Here is a 20,678-nt window from a genome sequence, read left to right on the forward strand (position 1 = left end):
TCCAATGGTTTTCCCTATTTTTTCCTCTATAATAGAGGTGGGTTTTACTCCAATGGTCCTCTATTCTCACCTCTATAATAGAGATTGCTCTATTTATAGAGGAACTTTTGTAAAAAAAAATAGGGTTCCTCTATAAATAGAGGAAAAAATAGCAATCTCTATTTTAGAGGTGAAAATAGAGGATCATTGGAGTAAAATCCACCTCTATTATAGAGTTCTTCAATTATAGAGGCAAAAATAGAGGACCATTGGAGATACTCTTAGATGCAAGTAATAATAAATGGAGTAACGAGATAGAAAGAGTCGTTGAGTGTGTGAGATTCAGACTTCAATTGGACGGTCCTATGTTTTGACCTTTCTAATAATCACCACCGCCGGTCAAGTATAGATTCCAACGTCGATGCTCAAAGTCATTCTTCTTTTTGCACCCTCTCAAAACATTTAATAGAGAGGTTTTTGGTCGCTGTCTTTTTTTTATTTGGAGTGAACGACCAAGTTTGCCTATCTAGATTGATCTTTACTAAGTAGTCTTCTGAATTTCAGTTTTCGCAAACCATTATTTTAGTGCACGAAATAAAATATACATATTTGTAGCAGCCTCTTGTTTACCAATGGAATAATACTAGTTAAAGAATACTATTTTGATAGTTTGAAACTTCTAAATTATAATGCTTTTTTTTTAGTTTCAACTTACAACTAACACATTTTCTTTTTCCTCATAGCCGGCGCGTATACCTTCCCAAATTTGTCCTCTTGAACCGGAAATTAGCCGAATCTCCCTATCGACATTCTAACTAAACCAATACAAACCGTTTACTTAACATTCAGGTTGGAGCAATCCTGAACCGAGTTTCGTTTCGGTATTCGGATAATATCAAAAACTCGAACCGAACCGATGGTTAACTACTTAGGTAAATTAAACCGAAACTATCCAACAACTTTATAACGTGCCACACTTGACAGATAGGGGTGTTTATGTCATTCAGCATAGTCTTCGCCACATGTCATATTTTTTCTTATAAACCCCCAAAAAAAAAAGAAAAAGAATTCGTTAATTAATTTGAAGATATCCGCCGGAAAATTCGTAATCTTGACCCTTCGTGTTCGGTAATGGCGGCTATTTCTCCGGCGAATGCAACCACCGCTGCTTCACTCTCCCTGTCTCAATTTAGCTCTTTTTCTTCTTCCTCGTCTTCTTCGTCTCCGTCTTTGCTTAATTTCAAAACTGCTACAGTCGGTAATCGCTGCGTGAAGTGCGGAGTCAGAAGCTTAGAGAACCAGTCGTCGGGTCACCGGAGCCTCGATTTCTTATCCAATGGAGATCCCATCAGCCTAATCAATCCGAATTCATCTTCTTCAATATCCATGGCGGCGGCGTCGGCGTCTGAATCAGGTGCCAAGTGTTCCAAGCGCGTCTGTCTCTTCCACAGCGACGAGACTAAAGATCTCGCCGAGAGAATTGTATCTCAATCTGATTGCATCGAGCTACGAAGCATCAATTGGAAGTAAATTAAAACCCTCTCATCTCTCTTATCTAATTCATTCCAGATTCATTGGTTTGGTTTTCAAAAAATTGATTTTTTTTGACAATGCGAGTTCAAATTCGAGACCTTGAGATGAGTTAGCTCTGTAAAGTCGAGACCTTTAAGTTAGTTGGAAGAGGTTTTAGGTTCTTGATCACTAAAGTAATCACAATCATTGTTCTTTGTTTTGTTTTAGGAAATTTGATGATGGGTTCCCTAATTTGTTCATACAAAATGCTCAAGGTATTCGTGGGCAGCACGTTGCTTTCTTGGCTTCATTCAGTTCACCTGCTGTGATCTTCGAGCAGCTCTCGGTTATTTATGCTCTGCCTAAGCTTTTCGTTTCCTCGTTTACGCTTGTTCTTCCTTTCTTCCCCACTGGAACATCTGAGAGAATGGAAGATGAAGGAGATGTGGCGACTGCTTTTACTCTCGCTAGGATACTCTCAAATATACCGGCTTCTAGAGGAGGACCTACTAGCTTAGTTACCTTTGATATACATGCCTTGCAGGTCTTTATTTACAATTCTGGTCGATGCATTTGTTCTCTGAGTCGATGGTTTCATCTAGGTTTTGCCTGTTTTCTGTTTGAATTTTGTAGGAAAGATTCTACTTTGGTGATACTATACTTCCTTGCTTTGAAAGTGGTATACCATTGCTCAAGAGCAGACTCCAGAGTCTACCTGATTCCGATAATGTAAGTCTCTTTCCCTCTGGTTGTCACATTTCTATCATGTAGATGTAGATATTAACAAGATGCAGTTCATTTTTGGTTGCTGTTCTTCATTTGTTTCAGATATCTATTGCATTCCCAGATGATGGAGCATGGAAACGTTTCCACAAACAACTCCAACATTATCCAACGGTAATACACAGACCATATCGCCTTTGACCCCATTCATTAGCATCTTACAGTGTGGACCGTTTTAACTTCAAACAAGCATTGCATCATCCAGTCTTGAACAGCAAATCTGAACATTGATTTGACTTTACCAAGTTATCCTCTTTGTCTTTCAGATTGTTTGCAACAAAGTAAGAATGGGAGACAAACGAATAGTGCGTATTAAAGAGGGAGACGCTGAAGGAAGGCACGTTGTGATTGTCGATGATTTGGTTCAGTCGGGTGGCACACTAATTGAATGCCAGGTTCTCTACTCAGATTCAACTCTCAGAAGTGTTCTCACTTATTCATAACTAACCACTAAGTCTTGTCCCCTTCAGAAAGTCTTAGCTGCACATGGAGCAGCGAAAATTAGCGCATATGTAACACATGGGATCTTCCCCAAGAGTTCATGGAATCGTTTCAAGCTTGACACTAAAGGTTACAACTAGTATAAAAATGTTTTGACTCAGTGTAAACAGGATCATGTTCTGTTTCTTTGCGACATACTTATAACCTTGTATTTTGTCTTTCGGTGGTGCAGGTGATCCCGCGGAAGGTCTGAGCTATTTCTGGATCACAGACTCGTGTGGGTTGACTGTAAAAGAGGTGATGAATAAACCTCCTTTTGAAGTTCTTAGCCTGGCTGGCTCCATCGCTTCTGCTCTTCAAGTTTAAGCTTCTGTTATTCGAGTAGGAATCCAGCTGCAAGTAATTTTTGGGTTTGGACAAAGCTGATTTATGAACTTTGGTGTATAGTCTCGATTGAAGCATTTTCCATTGAAAGAGATTGCATGTTTTAAATTTTTATGTAGGAAAATCCAATAATGTAATAATGTTTCATTTCACTTCTTTTTGTGTATACTTGACAGACAGATAAATTCCTTCGGAAAATAAAGCTTGTTTACGTGACAAACGTAAACTAATGACACTTTGTAATATTGTATTTTGTATTCTCCAACAAAAAAAAAGAAGAACAAATATTTTCTGTCTTTAGTCAGTGTGACTTTAAATTTGCTTAGTAAAGCCTAACTGATACGATTCACACGCTGTAAAGACTTTACATGGCTGTGAAAGATCCTATACAACTTTTGTTTTCCCTAAATCTATGCATATTAATGTTTCAATAGGTATCCTATATGGCTATATAAATATTAGCTTTGTATATGATTAAGTTGTGTTATTACAACAACTCAATAAGACAAAAATCTCACAATACACAGCCAAGCCATGAAAGTATCACATATAGCTCTAGTATCAATACTCATGTTCACCCTCGTTGCTATGCATAAGTGTACGCACAAGTTTTTCTTATATAAACATTTATTCGAATGTCTTTCCTTTCTTATTTATTCTCAAAGTTTGGTTTGTGTTTACTGTTAAAATCAAATCGATCAATATGTGTAGGTATGAGGATGGAGGTTAGAGAGATTGAGGGACCGAACTCCCAAAACGTCATTGAAGAGTGTTACCCTGGCCCATGCCATGCTATGGTACCTCATTGTTGGTGCTGCAAACATTTAGAACATTGTTGGTCAGGCACAACTGGTCACGACTTTTGCAACATGCAATGTAACTTAAGTTTAAAACCTTGATAAAACAATGGAAGCATGAACTAGTTATATTTTATTTACTATTTCGTTTACAAAAATAAATAATCTCGCAACGTATATACAGACGTTATTGTTATGTTTGCTTCTGCGTCTAAAAAGTAGTTAACAAATGTTTAAATCAACTTTTTTTTTTAGGACTCTAACTAAAAGTTAAAAATAACTTGTCAAAATATCGTCAATATATTCCAAATTCAGACATACATTTTGACTAAAGAAATGGTCTTAATATCATTCGATTTCTATTAATCGTAATTTTACTTTTTATAGCCTAAAAATTTGAAACCTAATCAACCAACAGAAAAAAGAAGTGTGAAACTATTTTTCACTTGTATTCCACTTGTTTTGGTATGGTTAATTGTTTATTGTGTCATTATATATTCAATAGAGTATATATACTAAATGACTATAGATTCAAAAAAAATTATCCGTCTCAAAACTAGTTATGACATATCCAAAAGGAAACTGAGACCTAATATTTTCTATCTGTTACTAAACCATAAACCATAGTAGACTGCTATTAGAACACTACATTAGACTGTAATGGTTGTAAAATCATCCAAATTCTTATAATAATAGCCAAACAATAATTTAGTTTATCTCTCATATAGTGCAAAAACCTTTTTGTTAATGTAAATATGTTATTATTGGATATTTGTAATTTATATTAAAATTATTTGGTAATAGTGTAAATTAACAAATACTTTGTCATATGGTAGACATATAACAGTATATAGATGGAAATTTAGCTGTTTATTTATTTATTTATTTTTTTTATTATTTAACAGTTTTTTTTTTTTTGCAATATAATTAGTGGTAATTTGAAGTTTTAAAAGGTTGCTATCACTGCCAAATCTTGTCTAGTTGTTCTTTACTGTGTCTAATGTTGCTTTTGTTTCATCGACCGTAAATCTTTTTGTACTAAAACTAAACAATTTAAATCACAACTGGTCTTTTGGCTTTTTGGAATTACAAAAATACAATTTTTTAAAACTTTGTGATCGGAAAAGTCTATAACGATGCAATTGATAATTCTGTTGCAAACATGTCTTCCATTTTAACAATCCTTTTTGTTTTTTGGGTCAAATTCTTTTTATTCTTATCATACAAAACCTTTAACATGAACACTTGGTATATGGCTTAGACAATTTAAATAATTCTGTTTTTGACATCAAGAAATGGTAATTTGAATATATTATTTTTTACAGCCTAGAAAATTGAAACGGAACCAACTTGGCAAAAATAGCTAAGAAAGAAACTAAACCAAAAACTTGTATTTCTTTTTCACTTTTGACAAAATTAAAAATCAGAACCAGAACCAAACCAAAGTTGAACCGAATTTAACACCGTGATATCTAAATACATCGTTATTGGGCTTGGACCTTTGGACCCAAATGAAATATTTTTAATCTGAGCAGAGCAACAGTCGACTTTAAATTTCGTTCGGCGAAATAGGGAAAAAAAAAGGGTGAAAAAGAAAAAATTCGAAACGGAGAAAAATATCAGAAGGAAGATGGCGGGATCTCTAACAGCATCAGTCCACCACCACCGTGGAAACGCGGTGGCAGCTCCAGAATTTTCCCGATGGCAGATCAGTTACGCTCGATTTGTTCAGTTTCCGTCTTCTCCCTCTCCGTATCCAAGTCTGAAACCCGTCGGAAAGAGAGACCTGTATTATCCGCCATACGGAACGTGGTTGTCGACGTCTTCTTCGAACGTGTCTCTCCAGTTGGTCGACGAATTGAACAGATCCGATGTGATTCTCTCCGTCCAACTCGGCGGCAAACTCCTTGTGAGTTGATTTTTTTTGTTTTATGATGATTGATCTCTCTCCTTCTCTTCTATTTAGTTGTTCTATAGATCGGGTGTTTAGGTTTGTGTTTCGCGATAGTGTTAAGCTTAATCGCGATGTAGATATGTTTGATTGAGGTTTTAAAAGTGCGATTAAAGGTGTTTAACCTCAAATTATACAGGAAGAACACTACATTTCGAAGCTGAATTTCACATGGCCACAAATGTCTTGTGTTTCTGGGTTTCCATCTCGTGGTAGTCGAGCGATTTTTGTTAGCTATAATGATTCTGCAAACGAGGCAAATGCTCTTAACGCTTATAATCACTTTTTTCTGGAATTAACAGATTAATTACTGTTCATGAGTTTGTAGAATCGAAGAAGATGATGTGGTTTTAATTTCGCTTGTTGTTTGTTTTTATCCAGATCCAAAAATTTGCTTTAAGATTTTCTACATGTGATGCAGCATTGGACTTTGTGGTAACTCTTAAGGTTAGCAGCAAATAGTTTCCTTGCATGTTGATCAGAAGGAGATTGATGTTTCCATTAACCTTTGAATTCAGTTTATAAGTTTGAATCAGAGCCGATTGGTTTCTGTTTTTGTTATGTTTTCAGGAGAAGCTTAAGGGTTTAGAGGAAGCTGAGAACCAGAGAAATGAAACTATGTGTGAGGTTACTTTCCAGTCAGGTTACAACCCTTTTAATGGAAGAATCCGCAGGTTAGATCACATTGGTTTCAGTGTTGTGAAATTTGCACAAGTGCTTGAGCGAACTATTTAGATTTGGTAAATACTCTTTGCAGAGCTACTGAGGAAAAGCCAAGTATGGTGAAACCTCTTAACAGCTATGTTCCTGAAATGCAACTACCAAGACTTGAGTATGAACCTCAGAACCAGAAATTTGAAACTAGGTCCGAAGTTTCTTTCCAGTCAGATTACAACCCTTCAGATGAGACTGTCTCCAGGTATCGCATTACACTGTTGTGAATTTGTATATTTGCTTTCAGCCAACAATTAAGAGATATTGGTAAAATCTTCTCTGCAGAGCCACTGCGGAAGAGCCAAATATGGGTAATCTTCTTGATAGTTATGTTCCTGAAATGCTACCAAGACTTGAATACGAGACTAGACAAACCTTATACCAACCAGAATCTGCCATAAGTCGAATCCCCAACCAGAGTTCCAACAATCTCCCTCCAAGTTTCACCTCCTTACTCTCTGGTTGCTTCCCCAACTCCACTCTAGGTACATTTTATTCATTGATCTTGCTTTGTTCCAAGTTTGAGAAATATCACCTCTTTCATACATTATTAACACATTTCCTCCCTATAGATGCAGGCCAAACAACTGTAAAGCAGGATGCTGATCTAAAGTCACAGATACTGGTACAACTTAAACAAACCCGATAGTTTTCTCCACAAAACTCTCTTTCTGACACATGAACACAATTCTATTGCTATCTTCTGATTTGGGATTTCCAACTTTTTTTGTTCTTGCAGAACTACATGGAAGATTCTTCATTTCAAGGTGAGCATTTTCTTCACTACTTGAACACAGACAATATAATATTAACGTTACATTTCAGCTTCACGTGATTTTTCTGATTATACTGTTTATGTACCAATTGATTTTTCTCATTATCCAGATATGCTGCAGAAAGTAGAGAGAATTATGGAAGAAATTGGAGGTAACTGGATTGTCTAAGTTTCATCTTTCATCTTCATCACATATATATTATCCATTTCTAGTATTTTGTTCATTGATCGAAAACATATGTTGTTTAGTCAATTGAGATTAAAAAGGAGCAACATTGGTAGAAGACATCGTTATTCAGATCAAGTGATAACAATTGCCAAGAAATTATTTACTGGTTCCTTGTTAAATACATCAGATATATGATAGCTACTAAAACACATAAAGTTCTAAGAGACCTGATTACTCTGTCTACGTAACTCGTTGCAAATTCTCCTAGCATTACATTTACATATGTAGAAAAAAAACTTGAGGAAAGACTTTTGTGGCGAAGCAGCCATCACATTTACAGAACGTACAAGTTTACAAGACATAAATATTAGCTTAGAGTGCTTAGTGATATTTTCCGAATCTGAATATTAATAAATAGCTTTGCTTCGACCAAATGTTCAAAATATTTGGTTCGACCAATGTTCAAAGTATAAAACCTTTACTAATAATCATAAGCTCATTCCATTTCCAAAACATTCGATTTGTTTAAATGACATGTGTAAATTAGACTGTAGTGAATTAATGTAATGATATCCGACTTTTACGTAATTAACACTGGATATATATATATTAACCAATTACATTTCTAAATACAATTTTCCAATAAAGAGGAAAGAAATATTGTGATTTAAATTTGTAGGAAATTAAAGTAAATTACAACTGTATAATATTTTAATTTTGTATGGGGTTTGTTGGCCAAAAAAAAAATTAACAAAACACATTTTTTTTTGTTTGTATAGGTTTTTGAGTCAACGATACAGCACAAATGGATCAATAGATTAATGAGAAAAGAAAAACAAAAGACAAAAGAATTGAAATCATAATGTTTTCGAATTTTCTCGAAAGCTTATACGAGGGAATCGGAGACGATGTTGACGCCACCGCCGACGACGAAGAAGACAACACGAGCACCCGGATATCTTCACCGCAACAAATACACGATTATTCCGATAAAAACGCCGTTCGTTTGTCACCGGAAGATGAGGCTCAAGCGCGTGGGGTTAAAGACGATTTGACGGAGCTTGGACATACCCTCACGCGTCAATTTCGCGGCGTTGCTAACTTTCTCGCTCCGTTACCAGATGGATCCTCTTCTTCTTCTTCCTCCTCCGATCTATCGAATCATCATCATCATCATCATCATCATCATAGGTTGATGAATCAATCGCGGTCTTCAGATCCTGAGTTGTACCAATCGCGTTCTTCGGATCTTAGACTGGATCAATCTCGGTCTTCAGATCGGGACGAATCGTGTGTTGGAAGTGATACGCCGGAGACTGGAATTAGGGTTAGGAGCTGGGATTTGGACGAAAAAGGTATCCAACATGTGTTTAATGATCCTGTTGTTGAGGAGGAAGAAGAAGAAGAAGAAGAAGAAGAGGAGGAAACTGATGAAGAAGAAGAAGAGATCGCTGCGGTTGCTCTAACCGACGAAGTGTTGGCATTTGCGAGGAACATAGCAATGCATCCAGAAACTTGGTTGGATTTTCCTCTTGATCCTGACGAAGATCTTGATGGTAACCTACATTCTCCTTCATTCATTGTGTCAATTTTTGGATTAATTTATAATTTGTTGAAATTTTCACAAGTTAAGGTTTTTGGCCTTTTTTTTTAGTCTTCATTGATTTTGACTTGTTTGCTATATACATATCACAAAGGTTTGGTTTTTCTCTTCTTCAATAGTTTTACCTTCTTCTTTGGTAGATTTGGAAATGACTGATGCTCAAAGAGGTCATGCTTTAGCTATTGAACGTCTTGCTCCGAGGTTAGCTGCATTGAGAATTGAGCTTTGTCCATGCCATATGACTGATGGTTACTTCTGGAAAGTCTATTTTGTTCTTCTTCTTTCAAGGCTCAATAAACACGATGCTCATCTTTTGTCTTCCCCACAGGTAACAAAACCTCTTTTATCTTCTTCTTCTTCTTAAGTCTTGAATCCAATCCAAAATTGATTTGTTGTTGTTGTTGACTTGTTGTTACTCAATAAAAATTGTTGCAGGTGATGGGTGCAAGAGCATTGTGGATGGAAGAGCTTCAGAATCAAACCCATTCTTCTAAAGAAAGTAGAGATAAGATTCTTGAAGAAGACATTACACCGTCAACTTCAAATTACTACAACCATGCTCCTCCTGAGTTTTTGTCTCCAAGAATATATGCTTTTGAACCTCCTTCAATCATGTATCGTGATTTCGAACACGGGTCTGAAAACGCTCAGTTCATCGATAAGGCTGTTATTGATGAGAAACCAATCCAGAAGAATGACAAAAATAGTGCAAGTCTTAGCCAAACACCTAATGATGACAATGATGATGATGATGATGATTGGCCAGAAGAAGAAGATTCTGCTAATTCTTGGGCTCCAATGTTCACAGTGAATGAGGATGATGTTTCTTTCAGTGATCTAGAAGGAGACGATGATATAAGTTGCTTAGCACTCAAGTCTAAGATTACATCAAAGGGCGCAAACCAAAAAGAATCATGAACCGTCATCTGGCTTGTTGCTCTGCCCTGTCTCCACGAGCTCGAAGCAAATAGAATTGAACATAAAGATGTGTGCTGAGTCAAATCGTGGAAAGTCATCTGGGCGAGTTTGATTGTTTGTGGTTCTAATGATGGTTGCTCTCAAACAGAAGAAAGAAAAAAAAAAGGTTTTGATTGAAACACATGTACAGAAGATTACTTTGATCACTTCAAATTTCATTTGTATTGTTCTCACTCTCTCTCTGTATCGCCTATGTAATGAAGATATTGAAAGGCATTAAACTTAGATGAAATGTGTTTAGTATATGGTTTATACATGATTAAATCTCAGAGATCTCAATTAGCCAATGGAAACGTACTTCTCACAATTGTCAATAATGAATCACGACTACGAAAAGTAAAAGAGTTCATACAAGTAACAGTGTGTTTTTTTATACAGAACGGCGTCGTATCGGTGGAGTCTCGAGGCAATATGTTTGGGACAATAGAGTAATGCGAAGCTGAATTTGATAGCTGCACTTTTTCACTCCCATCGGTTATTTTATTTTATTTTATTGTGTGTGTTTGTGTGTCTCTCTGTATTATGAATCCAACCACGAACCAGAACGAATTCGTCAGATCGTGAATAAGACTTTATCGAGGAACCACTCAGCTGCACCAGATGATCTTAGCTCCTTCTTCTCTTTGACGTTGGTCCTTCTTCTCCAGCGAAGCATAAAATTCTTCAGATCTCGTTGGGTTAATCCATCTGTTTGATCGGATCTGATTCGCAATCGTTTAAGAAACAGGGAGGAAAGAAGAAGAAGGAAGAAGAACATGGCAGGGGCGGCCTCAGCGCTGTTTCTGCTCGATATCAAGGGCCGTGTTCTGGTGTGGCGCGATTACCGTGGCGATGTCACAGCTGCTCAAGCTGAGCGTTTCTTCACCAAACTCATCGAGAAAGAGGTGTTTTTACTCTCCCTCTTCTGATATTTGCTTTCTTAGATTTGCGATTCGGTGATTTTAGTTTCTGTTTTGGTACTTGGATGATGTGAATTTTTAAAGAGTACTTCGATGCAATGAACGATAGTCATGGATTCGTTTCTAATTCCCATCTTTGGGAGATTCGCCAATAGAATTCGAAAGTGTATGGAAGCTTGCTAATATAGTTCTAAGATAGTGATCTGTCTCTGTGATCTGATGCCACTAATCCTTCTGATAGATTCTTGTGATTTAACGATACGGAAGTTTGAACATCTGGAACTAATGAACAAGCTTGATCAGTGCTTATAGGAGGATTCAAATTGGATTAGAATTTGGATCAGAATCGCTAATATTTACTTTCGTAAGTAGTGTTTTCTTTGCGGGTTTGCTTACTTTCGTGTAATTTTCCAGGGTGATTCACAGTCAAACGATCCGGTTGCTTATGATAATGGGGTGACCTACATGTTTGTACAGCATAGTAACATTTACTTGATGATAGCGTCCAGACAGAACTGTAATGCTGCCAGTCTTCTCTTCTTCTTGCATCGCGTTGTCGATGTAAGCATCCTTAGTGATTCAGTTTTTGCATTTCCATCTGTTTCCCCGGTTGGAGGAAAAAGAACGGCACTGTTTCATATGATACTGACCATATATATGTATTTCTTATACTGATTTGTAGGTATTTAAGCATTACTTTGAGGAGTTAGAGGAAGAATCATTGAGGGATAACTTTGTGGTAGTGGTATGTCAATGCTTCTCCCATCTGCTCGCTCTTATAACACCTTTTTTTTTGTATGCTATATAGTATATTGTTATTTCTCTCACATGGGCTGGATATGTGTGGACAAAAGTTATTATAAATACTAGGTACTGAAATTGACTTATGTTGCTGGCAGTATGAGTTACTTGACGAGATGATGGACTTTGGTTACCCTCAGTATACTGAGGCGAGAATCCTTAGTGAATTCATCAAGACTGATGCATATAGAATGGAAGTTACACAGCGACCTCCAATGGCTGTCACAAATGCTGTCTCATGGAGGAGCGAGGGGTTACAATTTAAGAAAAACGAAGTACGTGCTTACTTTTCAAGCAGGGAACATTTTACTTTTCTAACGTTTAAGTTTTCAAATGTTGACAGACATATGTTTTGTTTTCCAGGTTTTCTTGGATGTAATTGAGAGTGTAAATATCCTTGTGAACAGTAATGGGCAAATTGTCAGGTCTGATGTCGTTGGAGCGTTGAAGATGCGAACATACTTGAGGTGCGTTCTCTAGTGTTCCTAGTCAACCAAAGCATTCTAGATTAAAAAAAAAAGTTCTTCCTCTTTGACAATCTGCTTCTAAATCCATGTTATTACAGTGGAATGCCAGAGTGTAAGCTAGGCCTCAATGATAGAGTATTGTTGGAGGCGCAGGGACGAGCAACAAAAGGAAAAGCCATTGATTTGGAGGACATCAAATTTCATCAGTATGTATCTTCCTGCAACTTCAGACATTCTTGACAATCACTTTATCCAGACCAATTTTTGAGTTTTTACATCTCTCTTTCTTCAAAATGTTAGGTGTGTTCGATTAGCCCGTTTTGAAAACGACCGGACGATATCTTTCATACCACCTGATGGATCTTTTGATCTAATGACGTATAGACTCAGTACTCAGGTTTGAAATGTGGACTACTGCACAAATGGTTTTTGTCCCTTTCTTAAACAAATTAAATCTCATGTTTTTTTTAAAAAATTTTTCACATTATACTTGTTCAGGTAAAGCCTCTTATATGGGTCGAAGCGCAGATAGAGCGGCATTCCAGAAGTCGTGTTGAGATGCTAGTAAAAGCTAGAAGCCAATTTAAGGAAAGAAGGTAACTAATAATCCTTGTGTGATTTGTTTAACCATTACTTAAAAAAAATCTTTTAAAACGTTTTGCTAAGAGTTCCTTACTCTGCAGCACTGCAACAAATGTTGAGATTGAGTTGCCTGTACCAACCGATGCATCTAACCCCAATGTAAGAACATCTCTTGGGTCTGCCGCATATGCTCCCGAAAAAGATGCACTGGTCTGGAAAATCAAATCTTTCCCAGGGAACAAGGTAAGTTCTTATAGTTTATTGTAACACTTTAGCAAAGTCAAATGCTTACTTGAAGTTTTGAAACAATGTAGGAGTATATGTTGCGAGCAGAGTTTCATCTTCCAAGTATAACCGCAGAGGAATCAACACCTGAGCGAAAAGCTCCAATCCGTGTCAAATTCGAGATCCCATACTTCACAGTTTCAGGAATACAGGTCGGTATTGCTAACAGTGATCAGTTTGTCATATGTATCGTGTTCGTTCAATACTACTGCATTAAAAAATCTGAAAGCAAAAAAAACTGATGCGTGATAATTATGGGTATTGCAGGTTCGATACCTGAAGATCATTGAGAAGAGTGGGTACCAAGCTCTTCCATGGGTGAGATATATAACCATGGCTGGTGAGTACGAACTGAGACTCATGTGAGATCTGTGTTTTTGTTTAACTTTTACTTAAGCCATTGTCAACGAACAAAGCAGAGGAAGATCGATAAAAAACAAAAGGGAAAAAGATTGAAATATTATAGCTGATGAAATTTGCGGTGAAGGTTGTTTTAGAAGCCATATTCTTGTGAATTGTTTTTCTTCTTTTCTTTTCTTTTTTTTTCCTGTAAGATTTTAAAGTTTTTACGACAGTTTTTTAAATTAGTAAGTACTTTTTGGTATCTCTCAAACCCCCGGTTTTCGCGCTTCCTCTCTTTTTTTCACTTGATATCTATAGCTTTTATATTATGACTATTAAACTAGAGTAATTGTAACGACATTTTATATAACGCCACCTACATGAGATTAGGTGACATCATCGAATTCGATATGGGCTAAGAATGACCTCTTCCTAAACGTTATGCGAGATGTCACATTCCGAAGTCTTTTTATAAACGTATTAACTTACTCAGGCCACCTTAACTGGTAAATAATGAATAAATAGAGAGGTCGGATATGAGAAAAATATAGATAACAATAAAATAAGATTGTACACACTCATTCTCTATTGGAATGTTTTTCTATATACCAACATCATTAGATATCACCAATGAAAAAGTTGTCTCACTAGTCTTTTTATAAACTATCAATTCTTGCGACAAAGTGTTAAATCATATAGAGCTTATTGAAAACTTCCAAAGTTAAGACAAACATTAATGAAAGTAATGGTTAAAACATAAAATCAAACAAATAAAATGTCATGGGCATCCCGTCCTGCAGCATCAAATATCAATGTAAAACACGAACACAATCAACAATATTTATAAAATTAGTTTACCGTCTTTATTACACAATCAGTTAGAATAAAAGTTTTGCACAAACTTTGTATCATGTGTATTTCCGAACCGATACGTTTAACCAAACTTGTGTAAGACGAACAAGATCAAAATATGAGAGGAATTAGCAAACACAATAAGAAATTCATTACTTCCTAAACACAATAAGGAATTAGCAAAGACAATAAAAATCTCATTATAATATATGTTACTTGGTCATGTTGCTCCACTGCCTAATGTTATACTCCCTCTGTTTCATATTAAGTGTCATTTTTAGCTGAAAATTTTGTTACAAAATAAGTGTCATTTTGTATTTTCAATGTAGATATTTGGTAAATTTTCCAATTTTATCCTTACCAATTTAATGTATTGACCAATAAAAAAATATATAATATATTAATAAAGAGTAAAATAGAAAATTTAATGATTTTCTTAATCTGTGTGATTCTAAAATGACACTTAATATGAAACAGAGGGAGTATAAAGACTTTTGAGTAATGTTGTAGACATTGTGGGCACATGTTAGTATTTTTTCCATGAATACTTATAATGATTCCACATCCATACAAAAAATTTAGTCAAGTAAAGCTTTAAGTATTAATACAATCGCTATTTAGTATTATTTGCTATAAGACTACTTACAATGGTGTTATTGAAAAAAATTATTAAATTGTTGAATTGGTGCAAAGATGTATGAAAAATTTGTTGAATATGAGGTGGATTAAACATAATTGAATAAGTTCAACATGTTGAATTAAAAGAGAGAGATAGTGTCCATGTGGTATAGTGTCCATGTGGTATCCTCTCATAGGATGTTAGGAGTGATATAGAGATTGAAAATTCATCATTTTTTTTTGTCATCATTGAATCGACAAGGCCCGATTCATAGCCAATCCCTACAATGCGGGGTAACGCGACTTAGTGGAGTCGAACACCGGTGGGATCGGTCGCAGAGGTGGTGCTGTAACCACTTGACTAAAGACACTTCCTCATTCATCATTTTTATACTCTATCAATAAATATTTCTAAGATATACCCCCAATTATTTGAGATCCATTATATTATAGTAAATTAATTTTTTTATTCTTGATTTCTCTATCAAAATTCATCATTTATATACTCTATCAATAAATATTTCTTTCATTTGAACCAGACACATAAAAACCGTCTTTTGTGAAATAGATACCAACAATGATTCTTTCTAAACTCAAAATTATTCTACTTACTCGTAAACACAGTGATTATCAATTTTCAAGTCAACTCTTTTTCATGTGTGATTGAATATCTTTATTGTTTGTGACTTAGTCTAAGAATATGAGATAAAAATAAGAAAATAATTATTTTAGCCACTAACTCATTAATTTGTAGTTAATAGATGAAATTAGAATATGAAATAAAATAATGGAAATAGATTGTTGAACTTTATTAAACAAATGTATTGTAGAGTGTAAATATTGATTGGATGTTGAATTATTAGATGGAATAGAAAAAAGATGATGTTGAATGTAAAATAGGTTGTTAAAAGAGTTTACCATTGTAAATAGTCTAAGATCATCTTCATTGAACTAGAGATTCTAGTTCTAGGCCTGGGCATTCGGTTAACCGTTTGGTATCAGTTTGGTTGTGTTCAGTTTTGGTTAGTTTGGATATAATAATATAATAACCATTTGGATATTTTAGAAATTTCGGTTCAGTTCGGTTCGGTTTCGGTTCAGTTAGTTGAAGAGGTAACCATAACTAACATAAATTATATAGAAATTAACCAAATAAAACTATAACCAAAAGTAACCGAAATTAACCAAAAATACATTACAAAAAGTATAAAAAGGGGAAAAATATTGATCCGATTTTAGAAAATAGAATTTAACCTTGTAAATTCAAAATAATAACATTTAGATATATTGATTATTTTAATTATCTAATTGTTTTGGATGTAGAAATAATCAATATTTTTAATTTATTTTATAGTTTTGCATAATATTAAGTATATTATTTTTGGTACCTTTTAAGTATTCAGACTTTTCGGTTAATTATTTAATTATCGGTTTGGTTCGGTTCGTTTTCGGTTAGTTTGGATATAGGATTTTACTAATCATTCGGTTATTTGAAGAATTTTGGTTCGGTTTTGGTTTGATTTTTTTTCGATTCGGTTCGGTCGGTTATTTGATTACCGGTTATTTTGCTCCCTAGGTTCTACCATAATATACTATTATCTATATACTAGTATTTTTGCAGCAGTTTTTGCTCAAAAATATTTTTTGGAAAGTTTTTACATTTAATGCATTGACTTTAATATTAGTTACCAAAACTTCAAAATTAATTATAGGTAAGATTTAAAAAAATAAGGAAATCTTTCTACCTCATTCAAACATAAATATATTATTCTCTTTCTTTTTTTTTGAATTTATATTTAAATTATCTTGAATTATTCTGTAATACATTTAGTTAATAAAAAGTGTGATTTTTTCCTGCATATGATGTAATACAAAATTTAAAAAACGGACATATATTACTCAATAGATGAATAAAAAATACGGGTAAAATATCCCACATCGTCTAAAAAAATGAGCAATGGTTTATAGTCATACTATAAAAGAGACCAAAATGATTCTGAATACAAATGAGTGAAACTAGGCCTGGGCAAAATACCCGGATCCAAAGATCCGATCCGAACCTAATCCAAAAAACCCGATCCGAACCCGATCCGAACCGAAATCCGAATGGGTATTCGAATATACCCATATTATTAATATATAGTAGTAATATATTAGTAATATTTATAATTTTAGTAATAAAAGTGTTCTAGGTCTGGGCAAAATACCCGGATCCGAAGATCTGATTCGAACCTGATCCAAAAAACCGGATCCGAACCCGTATCCGGAATTGTAAAATACCCAAATGGATTTTAAATCTCTAAATCCAAAAACCCGAATCCGAACCCGATCGGAACCGAAATCTGAATGGGTATCCGAATATACCCATATTATTAATATATAGTAGTAATATATTAGTAATATTTATAATTTTAATAATAAAAGTATTCAAAATATTCAGATTTTTAGATATTTTCGATAATTTGAAGTATTTAAAATGTTTATTAGTAAATTTGGGTTAAAAATACTCTAAATTTTCAGATATATTGCGTATTATTGAATAATTTAGACTAAATTAGATACTAAAATTTTGAGTTTTGTGAATTTCGGGTAATCCGAATCTGAACCCGAAATACCCGAACCGAACCCAATCCGAACCCGGAATCTAGAAATACCCAAACGGGTCCTATACATCTAAATCCGAAAACCCGAAACCGATCCGAACCCGATCCGTACCCAAACGGGTACCCGAATGCCCATGCCTAAGTGAAACCTTGATTTATCAGGCATTCAAACTTTAAAAACTTTTATTTGGTTTATTCTGGTTTTTTATTTTAAAGATTTTTAAAAAGTTAAATATGATAAGATTTTTAAAATTCTTTATTCTGGTTCTATATGAAAAATATTTAAAACTTTTAAAAAGTTAAATATGATAAATATTATACCATAGATACACAATAAATATTAAAAATTAAGATGATATAGTGTGAGTTAAAATATCTCGCGACGGGGTTATATAGCGGGACGGCTTTTATTGATATTTATATAAATTAAAAAATATCATTAATTCGGTGTTACACGGGTAAAACATCATTTCATTATTTTGTTAACATTGTCATTATAAGAGAATAGACATATCTAATTAAATTAATTACATAAATATTATATAAAAATTAAATTATATTATGGTATTATATGGTTTATTTAACAGTTATTATATAATTATAACATATTTGATCAACAAATATAACTTATAATTTAAATATTTTAATTATAAATAATTTTACCCCGCGGTACACGGCGGATCCTATTCTAGTTATTAGTATTTATAATTTAGTTTAATTAGATAAATAAATATTAAGTAATTAAAGCTTAGACAATAGTATAACATAAACATGTGGTCCAAGCGTGTATCGACTTCTTTTGGGTTCTTTCTGTTAATTACCGCGGAAAGAAAACCATAATTGCATCAGCGAATTCGATATGGGATAAGAATGAATTAATTACTCAAGTCATTTTTATAGTTAAATTACTTACTCAAGTCTTACATAACTTAAAAGACAAATTACTAACAATACTTACTTACTCAAGTCTCAAATTACTAACAATGCTTTATTTACTCAAGTCTCAAATTACTAACAATGCTTAAAATACTAAATAGGTCCAAACCACTCCGGATCCGTCAAAGGCTCCGTCACACCATACTCTGCTATTGGTTGCCCTTTTACTTCAGCCTTCTTCATCCAATTGTTCTTCTGAACAATTTCACAGATCGCATCACTTGGTATAGCAAAGCCCATAGCTGGCCCAATCAGACAAGTGTGACAAACTATTCCTATGACTTGGCCTCGCATGTTGATAAGTGGGCCTCCACCATTTCCCTTACAAAAACAAAAAAAATGAATCGAGTTAAGAAACAATAATATGCCAACACAAATGCAAAAAACAAATGTAATCAACAATATTAATATAAAAGAATTTAATTTACCCTATGTAGAGAACAATCGGTCTGGAGAAAATGATCATACGAACTATCCATCAAGGGTATTTCATGATGGGGGCGTTCAACATAGCTACAATATCAAATAAGATAAAATTAGCACATGAAATTTAAAATAAATATATATTGAAATATAATTTGAAATATATATAAAAAATTATTACCTGATGATACCCTTGGATATTGTATGGGATAATCCAAGTGAATATCCAATTGCTAGTACCAAATTCCCCACAGATACATTTTTGGATATACCAAAAGTAGCAGGGGTGAATTTGGTACCTTCACAACACGTCTCCACTATTGCCAAGTCGTTGTATACATCAAGAAAAGAAACTTGACCATACAAGACTTGTTCTTCATGAGAGATGATGTCCACCTAATCAATTGAGTTTAATAATGTTTTAAATATCGAACATTATCAATACAAATATAATTCTTAATAATGTTTTAAATATGGAACATTATGAATACAAATATAACTCTATATTAATATCAGCAATTGAGTTTAATAATGTTTTAAATATCAAACATTATCAATACAAATATAATTCTATATTAATATCAGCAATTGAGTTTAATAATGTTAACATTATTATTAATAGATACATTTTTAGGTTCGGCGTGATATTCATGATCATGTCTGAGACAAACATGTCATCGTAGCTTAATAATGTTTTAAATATGGAATATTATCATTACAAATATAATTATATATTAATATCAGCAATTGAGTTTAATAATGTTTTAAATATCGAACATTATCAATACAAATATAACTCTATATTAATATCAGCAATTGAGTTTAATAATGTTTTAAATATCGGACATTGTCAATACAAATACAGTATGATTCTATATTAATATCAGCATTTGAGTTTAATAATGTTTTAAATATCCAACATTATTATTAATAGATAGTACCTTTTTAGGTTCAGCCCGATATTCAGGATCATGTCGGAGACGAAACATGTCATCGTAGAGGCTATGTGCGCAAGTCAAAATCTTGCCACTGGTGCTGATAATTATACCAGCTCCATAAAGGATTGCATCCCCTAGGTCAAACAAAAATAATTAATTAGTGAATAAGTATTGTATTATTCAAAATAAAAAAAATTAAGTAAAAAAAATTATGTAAGTGAATACCTTCGACTGTTATTAAGTTAACCACGGATGGACTGATCAGAGCTGCTAACTTGGAGAAAGTTAGCAAATCAAAAGGTGGGCATGTGAGGTCATCTGTTAATAGGAGATGAGAAAAAATTAATGATGATAAAAAGGTTGAAAAAAAAATAGAACTAACAACACGTATGAGTAGAGAGAACAAACCTCCGATGATCAATTCGTCATCTTTAGTGGAGATCTGCTCAGTCGGCTCAGAAGAAGAGGAGAATGGACGAAGGACGGAAGTTGATGAGAAAGATGGCCGGAGAGCGGAAGAAGGTGAGAACAGAGGAGAAGGAAGCTCAGAAGCAGACGGCCGGAGAATGGAAGCAGACGAGATCTTCTAAGTCGGCTCAGAAGAAGGCGAGATCTGTGTATGCTCAGTCGGCTCAGAAGAAGGCTGCTCAGTCGGCTTAGTCGGCTCAGAAGAATGCGAGATCTGAGCAGTCGGCTCAGAAGAAGACGAGAATGAGACTGGCCGGAGAAAATAAGAAAACGAGAGCTGAGGAGACAAAGATGGACGGAGAACGGAAGGAGACGAGAAGTGAGGAGCAGAGGAAAACCGCCGGAGAATGGAAAGAGACGAGATCTTAGACGCAGAAG

General features: G+C 34.4%; 5 protein-coding genes and 1 long non-coding RNA gene across 8 annotated transcripts; 5 read left to right on the forward strand and 1 right to left on the reverse strand.

Annotated features, from left to right (window-relative positions):
• LOC104755293 (ribose-phosphate pyrophosphokinase 3, chloroplastic-like) lies at nt 1,024-3,344 on the forward strand. Its single transcript, XM_010477647.2, has 7 exons — nt 1,024-1,505; nt 1,720-2,035; nt 2,125-2,220; nt 2,320-2,388; nt 2,541-2,669; nt 2,745-2,844; nt 2,948-3,344. Exons 1-7 carry the CDS (start codon nt 1,111-1,113, stop codon nt 3,079-3,081), a joined length of 1,239 nt encoding a protein of 412 aa, XP_010475949.1. The 5' UTR covers nt 1,024-1,110; the 3' UTR covers nt 3,082-3,344.
• Nucleotides 3,596-4,036, forward strand: LOC109130026. Its single transcript, XR_002036198.1, has 2 exons — nt 3,596-3,697; nt 3,811-4,036. It is a non-coding gene; the product is annotated as an uncharacterized LOC109130026 (long non-coding RNA).
• Nucleotides 5,488-7,665, forward strand: LOC104755295 (protein POOR HOMOLOGOUS SYNAPSIS 1-like). Of its 2 annotated transcripts, XM_010477649.2 has the most exons (9): nt 5,488-5,805; nt 5,987-6,103; nt 6,229-6,294; nt 6,418-6,521; nt 6,605-6,766; nt 6,847-7,046; nt 7,134-7,186; nt 7,301-7,328; nt 7,447-7,665. In XM_010477649.2, the coding sequence occupies exons 1-9, from the start codon at nt 5,527-5,529 to the stop codon at nt 7,503-7,505; spliced, it is 1,068 nt and encodes a 355-aa protein (XP_010475951.1). In that variant the 5' UTR covers nt 5,488-5,526; the 3' UTR covers nt 7,506-7,665. The 2 variants fall into 2 exon arrangements, with proteins under 2 accessions (XP_010475951.1, XP_019094743.1); XM_019239198.1 differs by lacking the exon at nt 5,987-6,103.
• On the forward strand, nt 8,316-10,329 carry LOC104755294. Its single transcript, XM_010477648.2, has 3 exons — nt 8,316-9,061; nt 9,249-9,436; nt 9,544-10,329. The coding sequence occupies exons 1-3, from the start codon at nt 8,368-8,370 to the stop codon at nt 10,024-10,026; spliced, it is 1,365 nt and encodes a 454-aa protein (XP_010475950.1). The 5' UTR covers nt 8,316-8,367; the 3' UTR covers nt 10,027-10,329.
• Nucleotides 10,514-13,724, forward strand: LOC104755296 (AP-1 complex subunit mu-2). Its single transcript, XM_010477652.1, has 11 exons — nt 10,514-10,970; nt 11,400-11,546; nt 11,668-11,730; nt 11,885-12,061; nt 12,150-12,253; nt 12,352-12,459; nt 12,554-12,650; nt 12,752-12,849; nt 12,937-13,078; nt 13,150-13,272; nt 13,388-13,724. The coding sequence occupies exons 1-11, from the start codon at nt 10,842-10,844 to the stop codon at nt 13,484-13,486; spliced, it is 1,287 nt and encodes a 428-aa protein (XP_010475954.1). The 5' UTR covers nt 10,514-10,841; the 3' UTR covers nt 13,487-13,724.
• On the reverse strand, nt 18,424-20,648 carry LOC104755297 (putative protease Do-like 14). 2 transcript variants are annotated; one of them, XM_019239200.1, is made up of 6 exons: nt 20,241-20,648; nt 20,058-20,150; nt 19,836-19,966; nt 19,076-19,290; nt 18,900-18,942; nt 18,424-18,792 (listed from the first exon to the last, which is right to left on the reverse strand). In XM_019239200.1, the coding sequence occupies exons 3-6, from the start codon at nt 19,881-19,883 to the stop codon at nt 18,565-18,567; spliced, it is 534 nt and encodes a 177-aa protein (XP_019094745.1). In that variant the 5' UTR covers nt 19,884-19,966; nt 20,058-20,150; nt 20,241-20,648; the 3' UTR covers nt 18,424-18,564. The 2 variants fall into 2 exon arrangements, with proteins under 2 accessions (XP_019094745.1, XP_019094744.1); XM_019239199.1 differs by having other exon boundaries at nt 18,900-18,984.

The sequence above is a fragment of the Camelina sativa genome, chromosome 17 (assembly GCF_000633955.1).
Source record: "Camelina sativa cultivar DH55 chromosome 17, Cs, whole genome shotgun sequence".
In the NCBI taxonomy this organism is placed as follows: Eukaryota; Viridiplantae; Streptophyta; class Magnoliopsida; order Brassicales; family Brassicaceae; genus Camelina; species Camelina sativa.